Below are 23,303 nucleotides of genomic sequence, written 5' to 3' on the forward strand. Positions count from 1 at the left end.
CAACAACAACAACTAGTGCATACAACACAGCCTAGTTTGAGCAATCGACAGCCAAACTTGGGAGATGGATTATGCGTTTTGCAAGAAAAATTTGCAAATCTAAAGATGAATGTCAAACGACTTTGGTTTCGGTGAACTAGTTTAAAAAAATTGTATGCGTTTTATTTAGAGAAATATTCGTGGTGTTTGCGCAAGTGGCAGAAATGTATGGAATTTTGAATCAATTTTGATGTCATACAGAAAAAAAATTTCGATCTGTGGCATTTGACTTTTTCAGCTCTTAAGAAAAATTTTCCGCGGAATCCTAATACGAACTCAAAACATAAAAAGGTGGAACAGTTTTTGAGATATAACCACATTTTTTATTTTATTTTTTTTGCCAATCTCGAATTCCTGCTCACATAAGTGAAGTTTATTAAGTTTGCTAACCTCTATGCCAACAAAATTTTCCAACCGGATTAGTTAGTGGTTTAAGAGCTTATTATTAACTTTAATTAATTAATTTGCATATAAATAGGCGTAATTTTTAACGAAATTTCCAAAAAAAAAAACTTATTTTCGGTATAAGCATTAATATGAAAAAAGTTGCTTGCTTCCGGTTTCTTTCTATGACGTCAAAGTATAATCTTTTACAAATACAATAAAAATTTAATAACAAATCTTTCCTATGACCGCTTAAGCAAGAATACACACAAAAAGTTTCCACATATAAATTTATAAATTACGTAAACCTTAAATAATAAGGTATTAAGCTCATAACAAGGTAAGAAGAAATTTGCAAAAAAAAAACCTGCACTTTTTATATCTCAAAAAACACAAAATATCGCTATATAACAAAAAGTAATTTTAAAGCAAAAAACAAAACCGACTTAAATTCTCATATACAAATTTAAGAGTACCGTTAATTTCTTCATGAACAGATCTAAACCATCTCTGAGGTGCCACCTTTCCTTTAAAAACAGAATTATAGAAATCGGTTAACGTCGTCCAAATTTATGCGGTAACATACATACATAAAAAATCCAAAAAAAATATATATATATTTTGACGAATTGATAACCTTCTCCTTCTTTTGAAGTCGGTTAAAAAGAGAAAAATACTATGAAATAGTTTCATAATAGGAAAATTTTGTACTTTGAATCTTTGACTATAGCTATTTTCTTTTTCCTAGTTTTTAACTCACAAAACTTTTATTCTCTATAGTTTTAGTAACATTGAACCACAAAATGCATTTTGAAGTTTTCTGACAGCATTTTTATTCGATTTTGGCGAAGAAAAGCTTTGCATGTACTAAACGTTCGATAAAGTTCATTTATCACATAATTTGAATAGAACTTTTGCCGCATATTGGGGCAGTGCTGCCATCTAGACAAAATTTCAAACATTATATTCGGAGTTTTTAGAAGATGCAGTTTTGTAGCTCATTAGTCAATTTTTTTTTTTTTTTTTTTGTTGATTCCGTTTGGCATATCTTCTATATGAAAGAAATTTTGAGCATACTTTGTATGGAAGAAAATGCGTGACACCGTCAACAAAAAAATAAAAAATGTCAAAAATCAACGTTATTTTGTAAGAACATGATTCAAAGCGCTTAAAATTGCGTAGATAAAACTTTTATAAAAATTTTGAAGTTTTGGTGAAAAATTGTTGAATTCTTGTACTTTTGTACAAAGTTTGAAACTTTGATTTGCACAGTATTTATTATAAAATTAACAACATTTAACACTAAGTAAACGAAAGTAAAATAATAAAAAGTGGTCAAAATATCACGTTTCAATTAGTTTTTCCACCAGTGTCAGCCTAAGATGCATTGTAGTTCGCATGCAACCACACCTTGTAATTTAACTTACAGCTCAAATTTTAAGTTGAAACATTTAAAATGGAATTAAATGCGTTGGATGGCAAAACCAATAGCAATTCGGCAACCAGTTCAAATGGCAACAAACCAAAGTTGACTTTGATGAATTGGCATTAATAACTGCATTTTGTTTGACGCTTCAATTTCCAGGGGATATTTGGAAACCAGTTTGGCTCAGAATGCATTTGGAATTCATGTTAAATGAGCTCCGATTATGACAACTTAATAAATACATTTCCCACATACTTTTGTATAACCTTCATTTTCGGTGATTGATTTAAGACAGGGCGCTATCATTTATAAATTTGAGATGTATCTTTACTTTAATACTTTGAGTACTGCATAGTCCCTCAAATTTGGGTCTTTTATTTAAATTAAAAATTTACAAACATTTGAGTATTTTAGCAAATAAATTATAATTACCACTAAAAAGCACGGAGAAAGTTCTATTAGGGCAGCATTTTTTGATTCCCTATCCTAAGTGTGACATGAGATAAGAATTTAAGAAAACTTGTGACTCAAAAAAAGGACTGAAATTTGCATGTTTAAACTCGTATAATTCGACAAAAAAGTGTGGTAGAAAAAAACATTCTTTTACGCATTGTTTACCAGTAACCATAGCAACAACGTGGGGGAGTTTGAACAAAATGCTGCCATAAAATGTTTTTCCTGGTACACTTGACAAATTTTGCCCGAAATACAAATAATTATTTATTAACTTGATAGCTTTCAGTACAAATTCTTGAACTTGAGCTCACTCGATTAGTGCAAAAACTCAGTCTGAGCTTAAGCTCACTTTTTGCGCTTGAAGCCCATTGTCTTATTCTGGGCTCAGCAAAATTCTTTCACCAATTTTTTAAGTCAATGTCCGCGCGTGTACCACTATTTTTTTTTTTGTCTGTCATTTACTGTGCCTATACGATCAGAAAGCTATAAATGCACATTTGCAATTCAAATTAAAAAATTTTTGGTAATATTTCACATTTCTTTCAGGCTTGTATATGTAGCCATTTTGATATCAAAACCAAAAAAAAAAAAAGAAATGTAAAATTACCTATTTATGTAGTCTTTAAGTAGTTCATTCTTACTAAATTCATATTCAAATATACATATCTTTTGTTCAGAGAAAGCTTAATCAACTCTTCTGTTTGCCAAAGTTAACCTTGAATAATGAATATGGCATTCACCTTGAACCATGCTCGCTTTGTTAGAAGGTATGTACTAAATGAGATACAAACAAACAAAAAAAAAACGAGACAACATCAAAGAAAACATTCTAGTTATTAATGAGGCAAATAAATTTTTGATTGTAAATTCTCAGTGTACCGTTATTATGGTCATAAAAGCAAGTGGTTTATGAGGCAAGTTTGGAAATTTTATAATTGGAATTCTATTTTGTTAAAGAGAATTATTTATTTATGGGAAAAGTAGAAATTGCTACACAAAGCTTAAAAGGTGCTCAGTCCATTTTTTATGAAATTTTATTGTATTTTTTTTTAATTCTTTTTCTTTATCTTTTTTTTAATTTTTCTAATTTTTGTTCAAAGTTCAAGTTAAGTTCCAGTTATCTACATGATTATATGTACATGTAAATATATACCGTTATCCATCGAGCCAGCAGATACAAACATAGAACTTAATTACGGTTTATCATTGTTTCAATTTGAGCGAAGGAAACTGTCGAATATTAGTAAACCTGTTCAGCAAGTGAAAAAAAAAACCATTTAGAAAACTTTTCGGTATACTATTTAAGATATAAATACTATATAATATAAACTGGATATTTCACAGTGAGTTAAGTTTATTGGCGAACTAAGTATGGGGAATTAAAATACCTCAGCTAAACTGGCTAGACTATGTCGCGACGTGTCGTACGCTCATATTTACTTACTAGAGACCTGCACAACATCGTATGAGTACGAGTACAAGTAATCTTTTTACGAGTACAGCGATGCTTTTTTTCGAGCCGTATAATCGCTCACACGCCACGCACATCGCAATTAATAATGAAATAAATCAAATGATTTAATAATATTCCGATTGAAAAGAAAATGAATTAATTGTAAAAAACAACCTTTATGGAACTTTTTATTTAATTTTATAAAACATATTTTATAAACGACAATTGTGTTGAGAACGTACATAAAATAAAATTGCATCCAAGCTTTAACTTTGTAAATATGTTCTTCTGCTCCATAAAATGCGCTTTGCAGAACTATTTCAGGCGTTCAGGAATTTATAGTTTGTTTAAAGCTTGTGGAAGACTGGAGCCTGTTGCTCCGATCGCGAAATATTCGCCCGATTTTATTCTACATATTTAGCACTTCTGTTTTGGCGTACAATTTTTCTTTAATTTTTACACTTTTCAATTTTTAAGTTTTGTCGTTTCGACACATATTTCAAATCGAACTTCGCTCATCGTAAACGTCTCATATGAAAATAATGATATGAAAAAAAAAATATCCGTTTATTACCAAGTAAAACGATCTTTGCCTACGATGTCAAATTTAAATTCAAGTATTCGCATAGTTTCTATTTATACTCGGCGATTATTAACTTGTTATATTTTTACTTACTCGTGCAGGTCTCTAGTACTTATTTACGTATGGAAGCGAGCTCTGAAAGTATTCGCCGTGGTACCCACTGGTAGTGGTAGAGGAAGATATAATAACTTTAGCTGTCTAAAACAAAAAAAAAACTTTAATTCTTTATATCTCTCTCCTTTTTTTTAAAGACAATTTGAGAGAATAATTATTTCTTTGACGTAATTGAGATTGCTGAATGACGAATAGCAGCAATAAAACTACCAAAAATTATAATTTATGAGTTTATAAATTCATTGTATTTATTCTAAAATCAAGTTTATGCACAGATCGTTTCGAACGGCTCATTGTTGCTGTGTCTTGAAGTTTTGCGTTCAATGCTTGTGACACGTAGCTACAAATGCTGTGAGTAATTTTAATTTTTAACTACATTCTTCACTATACGTATATATACATACATACCTATGTCTGTTATTAATATTAATATTGTTCATAGTTAAAATTTGTGATGTTACTAATTTTCATTTAATTTTTTTTTACCATAATTAATTTTTTTACCCGGAACAAACTACTTACATGCATTCATGTATACTATATATTTACATACATTTGTATATACTAGGATGTTGGATTATTTGCCCGTTTCCAAAACCGGGGTTCGAGTTATTCGAAAAATTTAAGTTTGAAAAAAAACCCGGTTCCCTATTTTGAAATCCAGCCTTATCATGATTCTTCCATTTTCCCCGAACCGGTTCACTTTTCACTTTTTGTTTCCGTGTATTCACTATGGGCGGAGAAAAATTTTCGGGTGAATTTTTTTTTCGGGCGAAACTCAGGATAAGGCTGACTTAGAAAACCCGGATAAGCCGGTTTTATTTGTCAATACTATCGTGGCGTATTAATATTTATTTAAATATTGTTCCAAAAATTACAACAAAACTATTAACAGTAAAGATTTCGAAAAGAGCAAAGCAAAATAAGTTGAACGTTTTTTTTTAAGTTCAAAAGTAAAACAAATAAATATCAGCAAAAAATTCACGTTCGACCTTATTTAAACATTTTTTAATACTTTCTTGTGTTTTTTTCTGACTTTTTTCAGATTTGAGTAGTGCACTTGCCGTCGTAGCCGAGTGCTTAGATGTGCCCATTGCTGCTCGCTAGATCCATGGTTCAGCGGTCGGATCTCGGTAGACAATAGCAAACCTCCGAGTGTACTGCTGCCATAAAAAAGCGTCTTCGGACGAGGAGAAAAATTATGGATCTCTCCATTTGTGTCACAACATCAAGAAGCAGAACACAAATTGGAGGATAAGCTTGGCTAAACATTAATTTATTGGAAGCAAATATGGTATACTGTTCATCCTCAAATAACCTAGGATATAATTAAAAAAAAAGTAGGGGTGTCCCTTAAAATTGAAAAAGCCTCGAAAACTTTGAAAATCTCAAAATTTGTATTCAAATTAACTGGTAGAAACCGGTTTGGAAAAGCCGAGTCAATCACCCTAGTATATACATACACATCTTCAATGAGTATATTGTACAGACCCGACCCGGCCATATAAATACGTGTAATTTCAAAAAAAAAAAGAACTGTCTGCGATAATACCATATTTCAACCACTTAAATTATAAAATTGATAACCTGCGCTAAATACTATTTTTTAAACAAAAACGTGAACGCTCTCAGCAAATTAGCGAACATGGGAAAAATCGGTCATCGTTATATGATACAATACTTTGATCTGAAAGGTCTACACGTCCGAACTATCTCAAAGCCGAGATGGACTCTGAGGAAGTCTGCTCCTTCGTTTGTAACGGTTGAATATTGGTTAGCTGAGTTTAAGCGAGGTTGTAGGAGCTCACTAGCCAAAGGATGTGAAGAAAATCCACAATATGATCATATACATACATATATATAATAGTAAACATTTTTCGACTAAGAATTTCAATTTCATATCCAATTGGAAATTGCATTTATATGTGCATTAATAGCTTAAACATATACATACATACATGTATTCTGCATATGTATAATGCCTTGCCGATTTCTGCGGTTTATTCACAAAAATATCATACATATTAACCAGTTAAATTACAAGGCCGTTTATTAATGATCAATCATCGGTTTCTCTGCCTATAATAATTACAAAAAGTTTCGGCTTCGCGGAGCAAGATAATATTGAGTTTTTATAGCTCTATTCGATTATTCGGTTCATTTAAATTATACTTAACTACTATTTTTATTTTTTTTTAATTTTGTAATCGTCTCATGGGGATATTAAATTATTTAATAATTCATAAGCAATAAAAATATGATTATAAGTGTGGTCGTATATTTTGGCAGACCAAACTCGATAATTTCTTACTGCAGTGCTACAACTCGAAAATACATTTATAAATATTAGCGTACATGAATATGTACACACATACATACATGCATAAAAATGCAACACGTGCGAACATTAAAAATTTTAAAATTAGCAATACCTAGAAAGCCATAAATACTTTTATGTGCTGCTGATTCAGCTGGTTTTCGCTCTGAAAATTTTAGATCAATTAATAGAAACCGAAAATTTTTTTTCTTAATGGTCGACTCTTTGGACATCAAATTACTAATAAATATAAACTCATGAATTTAAAATGCCTGTCAAGTACTTGTTTTAAATACGCTAAATTATTTAAACGTTTTGCAGCAATAAAATGTGTTACCAATTTTAAATTGCAATTAATTAAACGAAATTTTAACAAATTGGCAAGTACCGTTAAACGTTTTTAAAATTCATATGCGACATTGAGTAAAAAAAATATTTTATTGAGATAAAAATTCGGACTAATTGACTTTCTACGAGAGCTCGCTTACTTATTTACTTACTTTACTTATTTGTATCGGTATTGGCATTGATAGGAAGTTTCACAATTTGGTTGAATGAGTTCTAAAAACCATCTGTCATTGTTTTATACGATTTTATAAAATTTAATCTTTGCAAGTAGGTTAAGGTTATAGCGTACGCTGACCACCACCACCACCACCACCAACTTTTATACGATTTAGCACAAAGCGCGTTGTGCTGTGGAATTCATATACATATTTGGATGCCATTCTGAACAGAAGGCTGACGTGGCGGTGCAATCTGGAGGAGGGTTCTAGGAATAATATAACTGTCCCATACGTAGAGCTACAGTGAAGGAATAAGTTAATCAAAGTTCAGATGGCAGAGCGTGCATGATGATAATTGGGACTTTAATCTCAACGCCAGACACTTTACTTCACTTTTTATCTGTGGACTTATGTATATGGGAAGCTACAAGCAATTATGGGGAGATCAAATGGGTTAGTATTACTAGATTAGTACTTGAATGAGTAGGATGATTATCTTGCAATGGCTCAGACTCCAAATTATCGCCTTTTACTCTCAAGAATTAAGAAAACCTAATCTGAAACCTGCTTGCATTTTTCAAGCTTTAACTCAGTTAAAATGAATTTTAATGTGGCTGATCTATTCTTGTCTCAATGTGCATGTATACTTAGTAGCTATCTAACGTAATAGTCAAGCAGGCATTAATGCATTTTATTACGATAAATCTACATTAAGGGTAATCATGCATGCAGATATTTATGTATATCGAAAATGGGAAGTAAGAGAACCTTCTTGTCTGCGAACATTGCCTTTCAAACCTGGCTGGATAAAAACTTTATAGAAAATGATCTACAGAACCGACGTCTAGGATAGCACGACGCATCTGGCCTACATTAAATTGAAGGTGATCTAGCCCACACTTCCGATTAGTGCAACCTCTACTTCTTGGTTACTAAAAACTACTGCTGATGCATAGAAGCGCACCAATTTAGGGTTTTAACCAAATGAAAACCGTAAAGTTGCCGCAGAGGACATCGAGAGTGTAGAACATTATGTATGTATGTCGCTCCGTCACTACTTTCTTGAGTGGCTAGCTAAACTTAGCGCTGCTAGTTATTGTCTATGATTTTGTGATCTTCATCACAACATCGACAAATTGGGTTAACTTCTAGTTATTGGAGTAATGTAAGAAGCCTATGTAAGGGTATTAAAATGGGTCCATGGCGGCCTAAATGTGCTTTCCTACAACGCTGGGTGAGGGAAGGTTTAGGAAATCGACAATTCAAAATTCAAAAATAAAATCCTTACTATTATTAAATGGCTCATGATTCTCATCATTGTCTAATCCATGTCTAATCCTTACTAAAGTAAGTAGCTGGGATTACTACAGTAAGTACTGAGGATTAGACATAGATTAGACAAGGATTAGAGACATGAGTCACTAAACAAAAGTAGCAGTTTTTATTTCTTGAATTGTGTCGTTATTGCAGAAAACCATCGATATATGCATAAATCAGAAATAATTCGAAATGTTTTAAACCGTATTAGGTATGCTAAGAAGCTAAGTTCCCCATCGATCGATGCAAGTAAAGAACTCAGAAATTTAAGATCGTTAAGGAAAGAGGTTACGTTAGGTTTGATAAAGATGCACTTTTGGACTACTTATAAACAATTGTCCTTTGTTGTGCCTCCATGTATTAAATTGCTAAGCCATAAATAACAGGCGGCTGTCCGTCCCTTATAGCTACTAAGGGATATTTAAAAAGTGCAGTTCGTGGTGTTCATGCCTCAGTCTGGTTTTCGCCCAGCGCTTACCGAGCTGATATGAAGCTCATTTGTCTAAGAGTTGTATACCCTCTACTTTCTCAGCGAGACAACCGCGAGTCTACTATTCTTAGCTAACTCATCCGCCACGCTGTTTTTTCAGCAGCGCTATAGCCTTTTACCCATATATCAAGATCTGGCAAATAAATAATCAGAGTCAAGGATATGTTTTCCTCTGACTTATCAGATCAACTCCAAAACTACGTCCTACAATTAGGCCGCCAAATTGACTCCTTCCTGAATGATAGTTACACTACAGCGGTATGGAGTCCTAAATTTGAAGTTTATGGCGAATTTCCGATGAACTCCCATTTATTGACTTTCCGACAAGCTACTACTCCCCCGGTACAATTTTATTGCATTCTGTCAAAGTGTTTTGTTTTTGTTTGGCTAAGAATTATTGAGTATTGTAAATATACTACGACAATATCCTCTACTTACTACCACTAAATTGTGTATGCACAGTGTTTACGTTTACTGCTTACTCTTCATAAAAAAATTTCAGTTCGCACTAAAAACTGGAAAATATTTTCCTGATCAACCGATACGGCCATATACTTATCCCAAACAAGAAAAAAAGTATTAAACTTGGGTTCAATTACATGCACCGATTTTTGGGCAAACGAATGTCGGAAATTATAAATAAATCACTTAGCAGTTGAAATTTACAAATTTATGGCATACAATCGAATAACAAAGGCTGTTGAGAACCAGAAAATTACACCGAATATTATCTTTGCGATTAAGTGCGCTTTCTTGTCGACCTTGAGGCGGCGTGAACGATACTCCAGCATTTTAAGCAGCTACTTACAGCTTCCAATGAATTGAATTTTCACGCACGTAAGTACATACATACATATGTATATCTGATGAGGAAAAAGTCTACTCCTTAGTACTGCTGTAGCGGAAAATAAATAAAAAAAAACGACGAAACCTGATCACCGGAGCCTGAGAGCGCAGTGTGGTCAAAACCGAACGCGTTGGGCGCATCATCATCGGTCGCGCTACGGCCGTTGGCTGAGCACAACCATTGCGTTTTATGACTGGTAACGTGATTTTATATACATACATACTTATAGGAATGTTAATTTTATTGCAGAATTAACTTAATGTCAGCGCGTGTTCGCAAAAGTGCGATAAAAGACAAAGCAAGTAAGTAAAGATATCGGCGATCGTTGCCGAAACATTAACCTTGCATATGGATTTTGTTTGTTTTCTTTTTGTTTTTTATGTTCGATGCGGTTTTGAAGAATTTTTTAACTGAAAAACGTACGATGACATGGCCGAGTATAAGCTGTCAACTGTAAAAATCAGCCGCTCAAGCCGAGCATGCAGCAACAAATTATAATAGATATATTGCAAGGCGGTTCATATTGAATGTATAGGCTGAATCATTATAATGTCAGTAACTGAGACATATATATCAATTTTAGTTAATGCTTATTTTTAATTTATCTTCGCTTCTCAATGTGTCTTTGAGCATCTTTCATTCGCTTGCTATGCAGTTTTTACTCAAGCGCTACAGTTCATTTAAATTCCAAGCTTGACAAGCGTTACTGATTAATATCAGTCTATTAAATAAATAACCAACTAAATTGTCAGCAAATTTATGGGCGCTGCCAAGTTAGCTTAACGCTTGAGCTTGTGATCGAGAGCGCGCTATACTCGTAATCTTCCGTATCAAGGCATCAAAGCTTTTAACGCAACGATCAGCGATTAGCCACTCGATCACTGTCGCATGTACATAAATAGTACGCTGATCAAGAATTTTATATGCAAATTTAGTGTAAGCGCTTGCGTATGAACTTTAAAGCTACAAAAAACGTAGATATTATTTTACATTATCACCACTTACCGCTGTCAATCTCATTTTCGCTTGGATCGCGATTGAACACATCGCTATAGTACTGATCATGTTGTTCCGATTCGACACTTTGCAATGATTCTTGACCATCGTCGGCCACTACTTCATCGACGTCGTCGGCATTGATGTCCGTATAATAGTCGGGCTTTTGTAGTGATCGTTCTGTATCTTGTTCCTCAGGTTCGGGCTCAGGCGCTTCGACTAATTGTTGACGATGAGCACCATTGCCACCACCTCTTTGTCGTTGGTTTTGTTTTTGCCCGCCGTTGCCATATCGCTTGCGTCCGGATGTTTTCGCAGTAGCACCGCCACGTCGGAAACTACGGAAAGCTTCAGCGGAGGAGAAGCCACGCGGTCGTGGGCGTTGCGTTGTGGATGAGGAGGGTTTGGGTAGTATTTCCGAAATGGTGGGTATGCGTTCATTTGTGCTGCGATGTGGGAAAAGCCGTCGCTCTAAGTACTTGGCAAATATTTGTTGTGTAATCTGATTTTGACGCGCGATTTCCGCTTCATCCAGCTGAAAGTCGGCGGAGGCTGAAAGAAAGAGAGAAATCGGGGTTCACTTTTGGTCAGCTTGTGTTTATGATGCATTGAATTACATACATTATAAAGCACTCATTTAACCCATTTAAATAAATAAAAATAAATGTATAAAAAATTTTTGTTCAGTAAAATATTTTTTATGCGCCTTCCAGAGCTATGCAGCGAGGCGCCTCTTATCCAATTAACTTTATGGCCAATACCATTTTTAATTGTCATAATGAGTAACTACAGCCATACTACAACAAAATATTAACGTTCCTGTCTTTTGCGCATGCGCGTCGGTGTTCATGTTTTAGCTGTTCAGCTGCTCAACTTTCTATCCTTGACATAAATATGGGCAAACACACACAGCCTCCATGTAGTCATTAAATTGGGTCTGCGTAAATAAATATGATTGGTAAATATCGGTTATAAGTACTGCAAACAGCATGGCAAGTGTGAGCCATGCCAAATATTTACTCACATACATAATTATTCGCGTATGTGTGAATTCAAATTAAAAAATCATCAAAATTTCTTTAAGCGTTAAGAAGCCAAAACTTAAGCACTTACTCGCGCATTGGTACATATTTACTAGTGCAAAAAAAAGAGAAGCAGTAGGAAGACTCAAATGCGGTCACGCTTGCGCAAATGACATCGTTGGAATGGCATTGAAGTGTGTTAAATGATTTATTTGGTAATTCTTTTTGACTGTTTTTTTTTTTGTATAGATGTGCAAAAATTTCGTATTAATCGATTTTTATTTTAAATTTGATTGATTGCAGTGCGAAACGCAGTTCAAATACAAAATGCAACTATTTGACACCTTATATTATTTTTTCTTCGTCAGCAAAGGACGTGGAGTTTGCTTTGGAAGTTGGCTTCAATTGTAGGCCACATTACAAAGATGAAGCACGAATTGGAATTTAAGTTAATCTGCCTAGTTCGCAAAAAGTGTGAAGGAGCTTTGTTGAACTGCATCAAATTTGGCATGTCGGAAAAATGCTGACTTATTCCGTTTGGTAATTAACCGATTTATATATACACAACTCCTAAGGCGGTGAACTCTGCCACTATAAATTCGGTAATAGTTTCTAACTGCCACAAATCCCCGCCGTAAAACCCGGTATGGGTACTGGGATATAGTGACATACTTCGACTCTACTTTCACCAGCCTGGACGGAGACAAGCATTCCACTCGCTTTCTGCAAACTCGTACTAAGGAGACACTAATTACTATGATTATTGAAAGGATGCATCTGGATAGACAGACATGCAGAATGCATCTTAGTCCACCACAATGGCTTCTGCCGAAGCTGCCACGATTGATTGCCCTGAATTCGGCAGAAAGAGACACACATTTTTGGATACATAATTTTTAGGTAATCTGAGCGCAACAGCTAAGTTTGGAATACGGCAGTTGCTAAGTTTTATATACTCGGCAAACTGGTATAAAAAGGAGCGGGGGTTCTATATAATTGCAGTATTCCGTCTAGCCTAGGTGTGCTGTCTTTCAGCTCAGCGGCCACTTCAGCCTATCTACCATTTATAGAAACGAAATCTCTATCCCTAAAAGTATTCGATACCGAAACCACATAGCAAGAGGAAGGCATCCTCTTCGTTAAAAAGACTGCGTGAAAAAAGGATCGGCTTCACGTAGTATTTTTAATTGGCTTCTGCTGGCGCAGAAGAGTAACCACGGATGAGCTATGTACAATTCGACAAAATCAGTTAAGCGGATACAGCGCCAATAAAGAAGATGAAGAAGAGGATAGAAGGTATTTGTTAACACTGTCCTTGGCTGAAAAATATCAACTGCTTTCAGCCTGTGCCGATGACCACGACCCTGTAGAAAATAGCGAGCTGCTTATATTGACGTAGATCTCCGAGTTGTAAATTTTCAATTTTGTATACGGGCTTGAAAAATTTTAGGTACTTAAACAAGTTTATATATAACTGCGGATATTGTCAAGATTTTCCACTATAAAAATTTTAATTATCTTTTTAAATAACCACGAATGCGTATACAAAGATAATGACAAATCTCGCTTTTTAAATAACCACAAACGCGTATACAAAGATAAAGACAAATCTCGAAAGTCCAAGGTCACAATGAAACAACTATAACTTTAAAAACATCGACGTAATGCCTTTTACTTTTTTTTTGTCCGATTCATAACTACCAAATTTCATAAAAATGCTGTATTTTCCACTTAAAATGAAAACACTTTTTAATGATTTCAAGTGCATATGACCAAAGCGATGTAAAGTTTTTAGAAACAACTATGTAATAGTATTCCCACCCTTTTTTAATATTACATATTTTTGTACATAAAATGAAACTAATGAAAAATGTGTGTAAACATTACATAATTCAAATGTTTATTTAGTTTATTGAAGAGCGTGTATATATGTACATATGTATTCACATAAGTGCATATGCATGTAAGTGCTTGTACAAGCAATTATTAAGCACTTATTTAATCAAAAGTATACACTTGTAGCCTTGTTTGTAAATACATACATATGTGTACATTTTAACATAATTACATACATGTACATTAGTGTGAGCCTTATTTTTAAACATTTACCCTCAAAGCAAGACTGCATGCTCTACGAAAAACTTTCCAAATCGAATAAGGGAAAGAGGTGCCTCAAGCGCCAGAAAGCTACACTGGTAAAGGCTATATAACTTCCAAACCTGACATAACCATACTTGAGATCAGCCTGCAAAAATCTATTAAGCTCTTCTTTCTATTTTATGTAAAATTTAATGAATTAGCGTATGTAACTTTAGGGCTTTTGAGGCACGTCTCACCGTTATCCGATTTTGAAAATTTTTCGCACAGCACATTTTTATAACCAAACGAATCTACTTAGGGGGAATCTTGCTTTCTAGCTTACAAACAAATTTTCTCCATACAAGTAAGGCGCACACTAATGTACATACATATAACACGTCACATAAGCCTCACACGTTTAGCACCAAGCCAAGCGTTGCAGAAAATACACACATAAGTGATGGTCAAAAACGAGTACATACATACATACACTTTTTTCTGCGCTAAAGTGTTGCCGCTGATGTTACCCAGTTTAAAGATACAATCTGGATGTACATACATTCATCATTTTGCCTTTCGCATTTTTGGCAGCTCTTCTTTATAATTCAAATTATTATAATTTTACAGGTAATAACAAAATCATTACACTCGTTTGTAATTTAAATTATTTTGAACATTTACTTGCTACAAGTACCCTCCTTTTTTAATTTATTTCGAAATATACATACATACATATGCATGTAATTGCTCTTGTCTTACAATCACTTCGCTGATATATATATATATATATAATATAATTAGCTGTCCACATAAAAACTATTACAATGTAGTTAACTTATTTAAATAAGTTATAATTATAACGGCTGCGGTGTAAGCAAAATGCGATTTTAAACTATTTTTGACAGTCCATGCTAAAATATGTGTCACTAGAGACCTCTAAACCTAAATGGATTAATACTGCTCAGTTCAGAGGTGATGTTAGCCCATTTCCGGAAGGCTTTTATAAAGATAAATGTAGATTAATCATCATCATGCCCGGGCTGATATATGGCGCAGAAGCATGGATATGAAAACTTCCGATCATGTGGCTCTTGGAGTATTCTCGAGGGAAAGATTTTGCGGAAGATTTACGAGCCTTTTTGCGTTGCCGATGGCGAATAAAGACGACGATGGAACGATGAGCTGTATGAGCTTTGCAACGACAAAGACAGAGTGTAGCGAGCGAAAATACTGCGGCTATGCTGGCTTGGCCGTGACGTTCGAATTGACAGCGACGCTCCAGCTCTGAAAGTATTCAACTCGAAATCCGCTGGTGGTAGCAGAGTAAGAGGAAGGCCCCCACTGCATTAGAATGTCCAGGTGGAAAAGGACTTGGCTTTACTTGGCATTTTCAACTGAAGTCAGTTGGCACAAAAAAAGAAACAACTGGCGTGCTCTTTTGGACTCGGCAGAAATCGCTTAGGCGGTTACAACGCGAATGAATAAAAAAAAAGAAAATGAGTCTAAGGGTGGGCAGCAGCTCAATTTGCCCCTCCCCCCCTTGTATATGTATTATTTCAAGGTCCAATAGTTTTAAAATGCAATAAGGCGAAAGCATGATAAAAATTTAGTAAGGTAGATCCGCTGAGAGACACTTTTAGCATTTTAGAAGACTTCAAGCATTTTAATTTTATGGCCTTATTCATAAAAAATAAAGTAAGTTTAAAGAGCTTTATAAACTGACGTTTTCATACATTTTTCCATTTATAAACCTTTTATAAACCTACTTTAGTTTTTATGAATAAGGGCATTATAATTTACTCATTTCCAATCTCAAACAACAACAATTTTGAACAATTTAATTTTTTAGTTTTCAGTTTTATATGATTTTAAAATGCTGGCAAACATCAGAAAATATCATGGCCGACGAATTGAGAGAACGGTTCTACCAAGGCGAATAAAGTGGCACGGCTTCTGATATAAAAATTTTGTTTGAATTTCTACACACACTCTTACAGATATTGACAGTTTATGCCGCCAAAGCAAAAACAAAATACATGTAAATTTTTGTTTTTGTACTCCTGCTATCACCTTATATTAATTCGCCTTGGGTTCTACCTTACTCTGTTTTTATCATGGGCGAAAGTAAACAAATTTTTATAACATTTTATTAAAGTTTGCACGTATCGCAATTCTAGTCGAGTATACAAAATCTACATACTCAAAATTTTGAATTGACGCTTAAAGCCTTAGCTTAGGGTTATGTGTGCAAAAAAAAAAATTTTAAAGCTTTTGGAGGATTTTCATGGCACTTGATAGAAAATTATAGCTTTGCAACAGATATGCGTTCGGTATCTACATTTTCAAACTGTGCTTATATTATTTTAGTCTGAAACCTCAATCTGTACTTACCCATTTTGACATTCTTAAGTCCAAAATTTAAAATAAAATATTTTCAGTTTTTTGTTGTTTCTTTTGTATGTAAGTACTATTACTTGTTCAATGTGCCTTCGCTTCGGACTGTACTTCTGGGTAAAAAGTTATGTTTTATTACACTCAAACATTTTACAAATGGCTTTAAACTCATACATACTATGTATGTATATATGTAGATATTAAATCAAGCTCGTAGTATTTACCTGCCTTATTTTAAAAAAATCGAACGAATTTTATAACTTTAAGCTTACACGAGATTGTATGAAGAAATTAATGAAATCGGCAGGTATTAATTAAATAAAACTGAAGAATAATTAATAAATTATACACTTGCTTTAATAAAGTTAACTGATTAGGCTTGGTTATGCAATTTTATTACTGCGCAGTACATTAAATTTGAAAATTTCTGCAATTTGCGGCTTGCGGCTTAAATCTATAACGTATGAGTTTCGTGTACTCGTATAAGTATGTACGTATGTACACATGTATATATGTATGCCCATACCTGAAGAAATCGCATTTTTCTACTATTTTTTGCCGATAAAATTGCCTTATAAAAATTAAACTTGCAATCACAAATTTGCATGAAGAGTTTTATAGCCAATTATTGGCAGTCTGATTGACCTCTTTGTCGCTTTTGCCTTTTGTTTTTTGAGTTCAATTTTATCCAGCTACACATTGTAAGCATCGTAGTTGTATGTAGTCCTTCGATAATGATTTCTTCACATAAAAATGCGCAATAAATACATATTGCGCAATAAAACACATTGTAGGTAAAATGAGTTGAAAATCTACTTAAATTTTGGCGCGTGATATATTTACATATTTATATATGTACTACTACTTGTGGCTGTGGCATGGATGACGTTAAAATACTACGTGCAACGATAAAATCCGGCAACTTGCAGTTAACACTGCGCACTAAATTTTTGTCAATCGAGCGCTGTAATGCTAATTAAAAGTTGGGGCAACTTTTTTTATGTGCACATGTATGTACATGTGTGTGCGAATGCATGTCAATGTGCATTCCAGAGTATATTTTGCATAAACTGTTACAAATTGATTGGTTTGAGTACTTCAATATGGTGGCGATGATGTCAGCTAAAGCGGCTACTTACGAGAGCACCAAAATTCCCCAGTTACGGTAAATTGAATAACGAAATACATGGCAGCAAAGCAAAAATGTTTTCTATTTTTATTTTATTTTTTATTGTCTTTGAAAATTATGCACGAAGTACATATGTATTAGAGGGCTGCATGAATTCATTCAAACTTCTAGCCAAACAGAGTACAGTAGAGTTGAATATTTTACTTCACATCCAAAACACTCAGCGTTTGGAATTTTGTAAGTTATGACGTAAGTTATACATTTTGTTTTATATTTTCTACCTTCAAATGGAAGAATGTGAATGAATGAATGGAAAACATTCAAATCATTCAAACTCATTTCAGTAAAAGTTTTTTCTAGAAACAAATTTTTTCGTATGTAATAGGAGCGCAGCAATACATACATACATACATTGTTTGTTTGTACATATGTGCATAGAAAAAATATTTTTGGATATTCATACAAAAAATTGCCATTTATTTCAATTCAATTTATTTTCACTTTGTTTGAATATTGTGATGTCGACACAAATATCAGAACAGCTATTCACTCAAATTCAAAAAAATTTCAAGCCAATATCATTCATTCGTTTTGTATATGAATAATTCAAAAGCCGTTTTGAATGCATTCATGCAGCCCTCTAGTATGTATGTCTGTTGTTCTTATTTCCAACGCTTCGCTTGCCGCTGCCGCACGATTTGTGGCTGTGAAAAGTTCCCGTGCCACAAATTGACGACAATTTAAAATCCATTGTTTTACATACATACATACATACATACATACTTAACTACGAGTATTTAGCTAAAAATTTGCAGCACTACCAAAACAATGAATGCTCCTCGCATTCTGGCTGTGCGGTTTGGTGTGGGAGAGAGACGCTTAAAGTACTGGTTGGCAATTTGTTGCCGTTAATGTGGCTTGCTGTTTGTTTTTGTTGGCCACTTAGCGTTAGTTGTGCAACATTTGTCATGGACACCGCCGAAGCGTAATGTGCTAACCACAAATCAGTTGTCCATTGCAATTCTATTTTGCTTTTCCAATTTGATTTTATATTTCTTTTTGTTTAGATTCTCAAAATGATTTGTTGCTGGCATGCAAATTCTCCAACTATCGCGGTAAATGCTCGTGCGCTTGGCTGCGATGGAAGTTGCAGATATTTTTTTTATCGATTTCTAACTGCAAGCCGGTAACGCTTATACGTACGTGTAAGCTTGCAAATGCCGACCGGTAATGGCTGAGAAATCAAGATCGCGATCAAGTTCGCTTTGAGGTGATTTTATGTGGTTGTGGCGGAACGTTATGCCCTTCATGTAATGGTTAGAGCGTGCTATGCAATTGGTTTATAAGCGATTAATATCCACTTCTTGCAAACAGTTTAAATCATTTCTTTTTGTGCGAATATTCCTCTTTGCAAGAGATTTGACTAATTACTGGGGACTACATTTGGAATTCGTAGCATTTTTAAAATGCACACTTAAGTATAGTATATTTAATTTATGCGAAGACTTCAAAGCTATTGCCATTCTTGCTTTCGATATTAATTCAGTCACAACATTCTTCAAATAGCCCACATGTCAAGCGTAACAAGAAGAAAACGTGTTAAACGTGGGATGGAGTCACGATTAAATGGTTTAGAATGCATTACTAGATCACTAGATCGTGTGCAGTCAGCATATGTACAAATATATGTATGTATGTACATTAGAGTGGTCCAATTTTTGTATGGGCAAAAAATGTCATCCTTGAAAAAGGGGCCACCGCCTTAGTTTTTTCCTTTTGATATTTGTAATATCTATACCAACTTAAAATTTTCTACTATAACCAATACAAGGCTCTCAATGACCTTGAAATGCACTACTGGATCGCTGTGAAACTGGCAAAAATATTGATGATTTTTACAAAAAGCTACTGTTGCCATGACAGCTGAAGCTTGTGATATTTTTTTGATAATTTAAAATTGAAATATTCTTATTGTTTGATTACTATATTTACACAATACTTCTAGAGTAAAATATGAGCATCATGAGCATCCCCTAAATGTATACTTAGAAACATAAAGTTTGGTACCAGCACCTCTTCCGGCAGGAGGAAAAAATTTGAAAGGTGCCCCAAACCCTATCTCGAAATTTTTTTTTTTTTACCACTCTAATGTACATATACACATGTGTTCGTAATTACATGCTAACGAACGGATGTTTAGTCACTTAAAAGCTACTTCGAAATTATTCTGAAAGATCGTAAGGAAATTGATATTTCAATAGGGATTGCCACAATGTCGAAAAGCGGCCATCGAATTCTTATCCTGGGATCCTTAAAGCCCTAATGTACCAAGTTTCAAGCGAATCAATTTCTTGCAATAAATCCGCCACAAATGATCAAAAGAAAATTAGGTATCCGATTTTTTTGTCACCGAGGCAATTTCTTAATTGTGATCACTCGATTCTGATTATTCTTAATCTGCTTACACACAACCGTTTCTCGTTTTGGCAGAAGACCAAACAAGTTGGGCTATTCTCTTTAGACTTTGCAAAGTTCATCAATAAGTGGCGAGACAAAGGCACTTTTCTCTGCGATTTTTTTTAGGCAGCGAAATCGCTCGAAATATACTATTTATGCGTTTGACAACAGTCAGTCAATAAAGTTTAGGTACAGCGATTTTTTTACAACACGCGCAACTATTTTTTAAATATTTTATTTTTCGCTAATTTTTAATAAAAATATGGTTAATTCTGCAACAAAAACCCCCAAAATCAGAGTTTGAAACCTCTCAATGTTTTTATAAAAAAATTAGCGAAAAATAAAATATTTAAAAAATAGCTGCCCGTATTGTAAAAAATTCGCTGTACCAAAACTTTATTGACTGACTGTATGTCCACGTGTTTGAAAATATCGTAAATGTTTTTTATTCTATTTTCTAGGGTAAATACCTGTCACAAAGGCAAACAGGGCCAAATGACCTCGCCTGGCGTAGTTCTTTTGAAAATATTTTTGCTTAAGGACGTGCAGGATTCTGTATCATATATGTAAAAGGATGGGCACCATGAGCAATTTTTGAAGATTGATTTCTGTTCGCCGAGATTAGATTCTACTTTCAAAGAAACACCTTTTTGGGGTCGGTTAGTAATTAGCTTGGAGGCTTCAAGCTTGTGTGTGGCCTGGCATTGTCACGATGAAACACAACTCGCTTTATGTTGGTCTGTCCTGGTCGCTCTTTCTTGATTTCTTCGCCTAAACGAGCGAGTTATACACATTATAGGACCGAATTGATCATTTCGCTGCGTTGTAGCAGTTCATAAGACAATTCGTTTCAATCCAGGTTTTGAACCAGTTTTTTCGCACGGTCGTCGGTCATCGACCATGATCGCAGCACAAATTTCTTTGTGTGGCATCCAAGCATTGAGCTTCTTTAAGTAGCCTGCTCTTTTTGCACGATTCCAAACTGCCATGTCGTGAATGTTTAGTGCCTCCGCTATCTCCTGACAGCTCGCATGATGGTCTTGCTCAACCATTTTCATTATTTCATCGACTTTTTGAGTAACTGTCCGAGCAAACCACTACTGGCACCGGCGTCCATTCACAGCATCCTCAACGTACACTTTACAAACTTCTCGGTCTGTTTTTACCGTCGGTAACATCGTACTGTTCTATAAGTAACGTAACTCTTCTTCTTACCGTTTTTTCTGGCAGGCTGTAGTTGTGTTTTTGGTGGTGGGTGTATTGGTGTTTTTTCTTCAGTGTGTTAGTGTATTAGGAAAAAATTGTAATAGAAATGGAAGAAATTGTAAACAAAGGTGTAGGCATTTTTTGGCAATCAGCTGATAGTGTTTTTACTTAAGAAACTGTACGATGGTCGGTAAGGCCTTCTATATAAAATTGTTATGTCAAAAGAATCATAGAATACTCCCTATTCTAAGAAAATTTTGTGAAGAGTTGAATTTAACCAAAAGCTAAAGCACTGACTGGCTAACCAGAATGTAGTACCAAAGCCACAAGCTAATTCGCTAGCTACATCAGCAAATAATACACCACAACCACAGCCACATATTGTGGGCAGTTTAGAGCATTTAAAATATTTTAACTTTTGACAGCTCTTGCTACATACCACAGCCTCACCATTCTGGTTAGCCAGTGAAGCTAAATCTGGGACGGTAAATAAAAAATTAGGCAATGATACGTACCTTTGGCTAAAACAAAAGATTTAATATCGACACAAATGTTCTTTACAGCTTTAAGAATTATCTTAGATGATTGTCAAAATGGCCACAAAATTTTTAGAACTCAGCAAAACCGTGTCTGCAAATTAAGTAGAACAATAATAGTCACGATTCACGTATTCGATTTCGCATTTTGATTTACTGCCGAAATGAATACAAACTCGATTTTCGCATGCCACTCAATGTTGCACGCATATTCAAAGTAGAATGACGCGCAATGATGAATTGGCAGCAATCAATTTGATATCCATACAATCCATACAAATAGTACAGCTGATCAATACAAAGTAGAACTACATATATTGAAACTGAAAATAAATAATACACACACAGAAACATACGATTGAGCTTTTATTGCAAGCACACGAAGAGGAGTTGGCTTTCGAGTGCATACGTACATATGCACTGACCAATTAATCACTCTCGAGAGTTTTGCGAAATTTCGAAAGATGTTCCATACAAAAAAAAAAAAAAAACTATATTCAAATTATACGGCAGAAAATTCATTAGAAAAACAAAACGATAGAAAATCAAAGCTGTTAGCTCGAAAGCTGATATTGCTTAGTAGCCGGTGCCGTCAAGGAACCAAACTAGAGCTGTCAAACTATCGATAGTCAAGTCCATCGATGTTTTACTATCGAAAGTATCGACCCATTTCATATGTTTTTCTAAATCCATTTATTTTTAACGCCATGAACCAAATAAACAGATCACCCAGCACGGAAACCGCGTATTTGTAATTGCATTTGTGAAAAAAAAGTGGATAACGTCATTTTTTAATCGGTTGTTTCATTAACACACATAGTTTCATTCCGTTCCATTCACATGGCGGCGAGAAAATGACGTCACTGCAAAAAAAAATACTTTTTTTCTCGCACGCCGTTCTGGGTAATCTTTATTCGTTCGTTTATGCTGCCAATTTTTGTTCTCTTTGAACCACTAAATACGTGCAAATATCAAAAGCGCTAGGAAAGAGAATGCGCTATCAATGAAACGATAGTGGCGATAGTACTAAAACTATCGATAGTTATTTCAAGTGACCAGACTATCGATACTATTGTCGATAGTATCGTCGATAGTTTGACAGCTCTAAACCAAACTACATTTTGTTTACTTTGTTTGCCATTGTGATTGTTGGCGGCTGGCAACGCTTCAGTGAAATGGGGTTAATTACGAGGAGAACCACCTGCTCAATTGCAGTGCAGCTAAGTCGTTTGTTGCCCCTCTAAGTCTGACTGTCTGCCAAGTAGCACTTCCAACAATCAGCCACTTACTTAGATACGAGTAAATATGTATGAACATACTTAGTATGTTTTGTACGCTTGTTTTTGCATCTGCCATTCTAGCCATGTTTGCTGTTATTATTGGTTTATTCCATTACAATAACACACTGTTGTTGCTACTGACCGACAATTGTGATGTTGCAACGTGCAACCACAAAGACCATTATCCCAACCTACATTCACCTGCGCGCATACATACATACATACATATGTATAATTAGAGGTCGAAATAGGGTGAATGGTAAAATGTTGTT

General features: G+C 34.5%; 1 protein-coding gene across 1 annotated transcript in view; it reads right to left on the reverse strand.

Moving 5' to 3' along the window:
- The window catches only part of LOC118747961, a 78,147-nt gene that overhangs the window by 42,545 nt on the left and 12,299 nt on the right, over positions 1 to 23,303 (reverse strand). The window contains exon 2 of the mRNA XM_036482200.1: positions 10,938 to 11,480. Coding sequence (XP_036338093.1) covers positions 10,938 to 11,480 — 543 coding nt within the window. The remainder of the gene's footprint in view (positions 1 to 10,937; positions 11,481 to 23,303) is intronic.

The sequence above is a fragment of the Rhagoletis pomonella genome, unplaced genomic scaffold, assembly GCF_013731165.1.
Source record: "Rhagoletis pomonella isolate Grant_MI unplaced genomic scaffold, Rhpom_1.0 Rhpom_scaffold_00012, whole genome shotgun sequence".
In the NCBI taxonomy this organism is placed as follows: domain Eukaryota; kingdom Metazoa; phylum Arthropoda; class Insecta; order Diptera; family Tephritidae; genus Rhagoletis; species Rhagoletis pomonella.